The sequence below is a fragment of the Ciona intestinalis genome, unplaced genomic scaffold, assembly GCF_000224145.3.
Source record: "Ciona intestinalis unplaced genomic scaffold, KH HT000900.1, whole genome shotgun sequence".
Taxonomy (NCBI): Eukaryota; Metazoa; Chordata; class Ascidiacea; order Phlebobranchia; family Cionidae; genus Ciona; species Ciona intestinalis.
Genome location: NW_004191221.1, coordinates 1 through 3,627, shown reverse-complemented (window position 1 = coordinate 3,627; position 3,627 = coordinate 1). Strand labels below are relative to the sequence as shown.

General features: G+C 33.9%; 1 protein-coding gene across 1 annotated transcript; it reads right to left on the bottom strand.

Annotated features, from left to right (window-relative positions):
* Nucleotides 1-360: 360 nt before the first annotated feature.
* Nucleotides 361-1,918, bottom strand: LOC100178900 (E3 ubiquitin-protein ligase PPP1R11-like). Its single transcript, XM_002120479.5, has 4 exons — nucleotides 1,782-1,918; nucleotides 1,479-1,581; nucleotides 1,066-1,197; nucleotides 361-487 (listed from the first exon to the last, which is right to left on the bottom strand). The coding sequence occupies exons 1-4, from the start codon at nucleotides 1,845-1,847 to the stop codon at nucleotides 450-452; spliced, it is 339 nt and encodes a 112-aa protein (XP_002120515.1). The 5' UTR covers nucleotides 1,848-1,918; the 3' UTR covers nucleotides 361-449.
* Nucleotides 1,919-3,627: the final 1,709 nt, after the last annotated feature.

Here is a 3,627-nt window from a genome sequence, read left to right as displayed (position 1 = left end):
GTTTTGACAAATAAATTACTTCTGCATTATTTTCATGGTTAATTTGTTTTTGCAATCCTACTGGTTTTTGATCACTGGTTCTCCAACCCTGGCCTGGTTTCGAACCCAGGATTCCTGGTTCTCCAACCCTGGCCTGGATTCGAACCCAGGATCCCTGGTTCTCCAACCCTGGCCTGGATTCGAACCAAGGACCTCTAGTTCTCCAACCCTGGCCTGGATTCGAACCCAGGATCCCTGGTTCTTCAACCCTGGTCTAGATTCGAACCCAGGATCCGTGGTTCTCCAACCCTGGCCTGGATTCGATCCCTGGTTCTCCAACCCTGGCCTAGATTCCACAATGAAAACATACAACAAACCATGTAATGATAATACCTTGTATTTTGCATACAAACATTTATTTATACAAAACATAAATACTGATAGGAATAACAAATTGGCTCGCTGTAATTCTAAGTTGGGTTGGGCTGTGTGTGTTCGGCTGCATGATCTGTGATGTTAATTGAACAATGAAAAAAATTAACACCAAGTGAAACTTCATTGGTGTGGTATGACATAGGTTTTTGTATAATGGTTATGCCAGGGTACAAACCCATGCTAATACTGTGGATGGCGCCACTATGCTGAAGTTTTGTGGACAGATTATGCTCGAAGGCTTATGATTATTTGATATATTAGATATTTAGAAAATTAATATCTATACAACTATACATGTTAATTGTGTTTCTATTTCCACAGGGCTGGACAATCTAAATAAAATCCATTCATAAAAAATACGACAATTAACATGAATCATAACAGCCTGAGGTATTTAAACATTAGGTATAAACTTAAAAGCTTTTGCAGTTTATGCCACTACATTTCAAACAACTAAATACAGCATGTGGTGTTATATATCCAGTATTTCTCCCAAACTGCCGCTCAAAAAAGAATAAAAAAGTTGCATTTATTAATTTTAATATTGTTTTTATTTTTCAGGTATGTTTGACGACTTCCAGTTTACTTATACGATCCTATTCAGAGTAATTACAATAATAACTTTTAATTAAATAACACAAGCTTAATCACCGTGTTCACATTCTTTATTATGTTTATGTGACTTTTTCTTCGACTTCTCGTACGGGTTTCGTTCGTCGTCAGAATCCTCGCTTTCTGATGAACTTTCACCCACAGTGCGCGGTTTCTTGTAGATACAACAACCTGGTGGGGTTAGGGGTTGGTGGGTTTATATTGGTTGTATATATATATAGTATTTATGGTTGGTCCGTGATTATTGTCGATATCATGAGTGTGTATGACATATATTGCCTGTGCATTTTTACGATCTTACAAATTTCTCTTGCATATTTTAAGTATATTTGGCTCGCTCCTTGATTCATGTTTGTAAACAATCATGCTTGGGCGGTTATCATATTCTGTAGATTATTTATGGACACATACATGGTTTAAAGTAATAATAATGGAGGCAACTTGTAACTTACATTTTGACGATTTCTTTCCCATATTTTCATTATCAACGGTGTCTGTTGCCCAGTTTACGTTTCGTCTCGGTTGTCGTAATGAAAGTCGGACTTCCTCGGTTTGCTGAAATTAATAATGAATATTTACTGTTTATATGGATGTCATACATGGTAAATCGTAAGCGGGCACGAGGTGTATGAAACAGAACATCGTGTTATAACGACTGTCATTGCCCCGCCAGGATAAACAGGTCAGATTTTTATCCGTAAAATATATAGCTGTATATTTTAGCATATTAAACATTAGATCACCCAATAACTCACATTATTAGTTTCTGTGAGAGTTATTGTTGTTGTTCTGGTTGTTGAACTTTCCGCAGTGTTTGACATTTTGAACAAATTAACAATTCCTTCAAATATAATATTGATCTGGTCTGCGAACGAGAATTAGAAATAAATGTTTTATCGACATTGAATATATAGAAAAATAAAGCTTGTTATGCAGAAAAATGAAAACAAATTGCCTTCAAAATTAATTTGTAGGATTTAAATATTCTAAAACTAATTTCAAACAAAAATTTCTAAGTATACACGAGTTAAGTTGTTGGTGGTGTTTGTTATTGTTTAGACGTACTTATCTATACATTTATAGAATATTTACCACCATAGTATGCGTAAATGTTGGCTGTACAACTTTATATATAGACAGCTATTCCTATGCGTCAAAACAAACTGTAATCAATACTTCATGTAAAGTTGACACTCTTTATAAGGGGAACTTCTTTTCGGTTTATGTTGTGTTTTTGTTTGTTTGTGAGCAACTGTAGGTAGCAGGTTATGTATTTTAAGCGATAAATAGTTAATGCAGTTTGTTTTTATTTGTTTATTTACTGTTGTTTTCCTAAATTGCATGTTTGTTTACATAATAAACGTAAATATATTAGACGTGGGTAGTAGACAGTATAGGGTTTGGGTGTTCGAATTAAGTTTTTAATTATGAATTTGTTGTAATTGTGTTGGTTTATTTTTATTAAAATTAATATGTATATTTGTTTGTTATGATTAAACACTGAAATGTGAATTTTGGGTTGTTTTTCTTGCGAAAAGTTAGTGTTTGTGTATTAATTATGACTTTTATTGACTTCACATTGACATATTTTGTGTTTTGGGGATGAAATAATGATTAAATTCGTTACTCCCCATTTAAAATTACGTATGCTCGGCAGCGACATCTAGTAGTTGGTCATGCTAAAAATATTCAACCGCACGGTGGGGATAGGGACCTGTCACTAAGTGGCGTAATTTCTAAGAGAGCAAATTTAATAGGGGAGTTATTAGAAGAATAAAAGATAACTTAACAATAAACAAACGTTACAACAATGATGCTAATAATCGTCCTAGTCAAAATACATAATTAAAACATTAAATTTGTTTATTTTTAATGTTGTGCTCTTAACGCCAACTAGTGTCATTTGTATTAGAAAATTTTGGTCACAAGATGTTGCCGTAGAGCAGTCTCTTGGTGGCGTAATTACACAATAAGCAAGCATATCTGGGGTGTGTTATAAACATTCTAATTTAATTAATTTGATGTTTTATTGCTAATTATGTATCTTCCAGTAATTGTTTATGCAAAAACATATTTTATTTAATGTTCAATAAAACTTTTACCAAAATTGAAAAACATCAGCCACCAAACGCGTGTAATTATTTCGTCCCCACACCGCAATCGTGGAAATTCGCTTCGTGGATTGTTATGCTTGTCAGAGATGAAAAGCTTTTGTTTTATTTTTGGAGGAAATCTTTTAAAGAAGCTAAAATAACTGTAAATATTAGTTAAAGTGTAAAAGCAGTTTATTGCGTTTATTGTGGCAGTGAAGATTTCTCCGACTCTCCGTTAAGTTACGTATTAGTTTGATGTTTATAGGAGTTAGACAGGTTGGGGGAGGATTCTTCATTAGGTTGGGGGAGGATCTTCATTAGGTCCAATTATATTTACAACTTGTATAGTGTGTTGCTGTATAATCTTAAAAATCCGCTTGATTTGGTGTTGTAGGGTAAATCCATCACAAATTTCTGCTTATTTCCCAGGTATAGGATAATCACACAAACTAGAGCCGATATAAACGCAGTAAGTTAATTAATAAAGGTGGTTTCCACCTCATACAGC

Excerpts from the sequence above, each read along its gene's own strand:
- LOC100178900 (XM_002120479.5), bottom strand. The coding sequence starts at position 1,847 with ATGTCAAACACTGCGGAAAGTTCAACAACCAGAACAACAACAATAACT. Across the intron at positions 1,582-1,781 it reads CTCTCACAGAAACTAATAAT|CAAACCGAGGAAGTCCGACT; the intron begins GTGAGTTATTGG and ends TATTAATTTCAG. Across the intron at positions 488-1,065 it reads TAATAAAGAATGTGAACACG|ATCATGCAGCCGAACACACA; the intron begins GTGATTAAGCTT and ends TTAACATCACAG.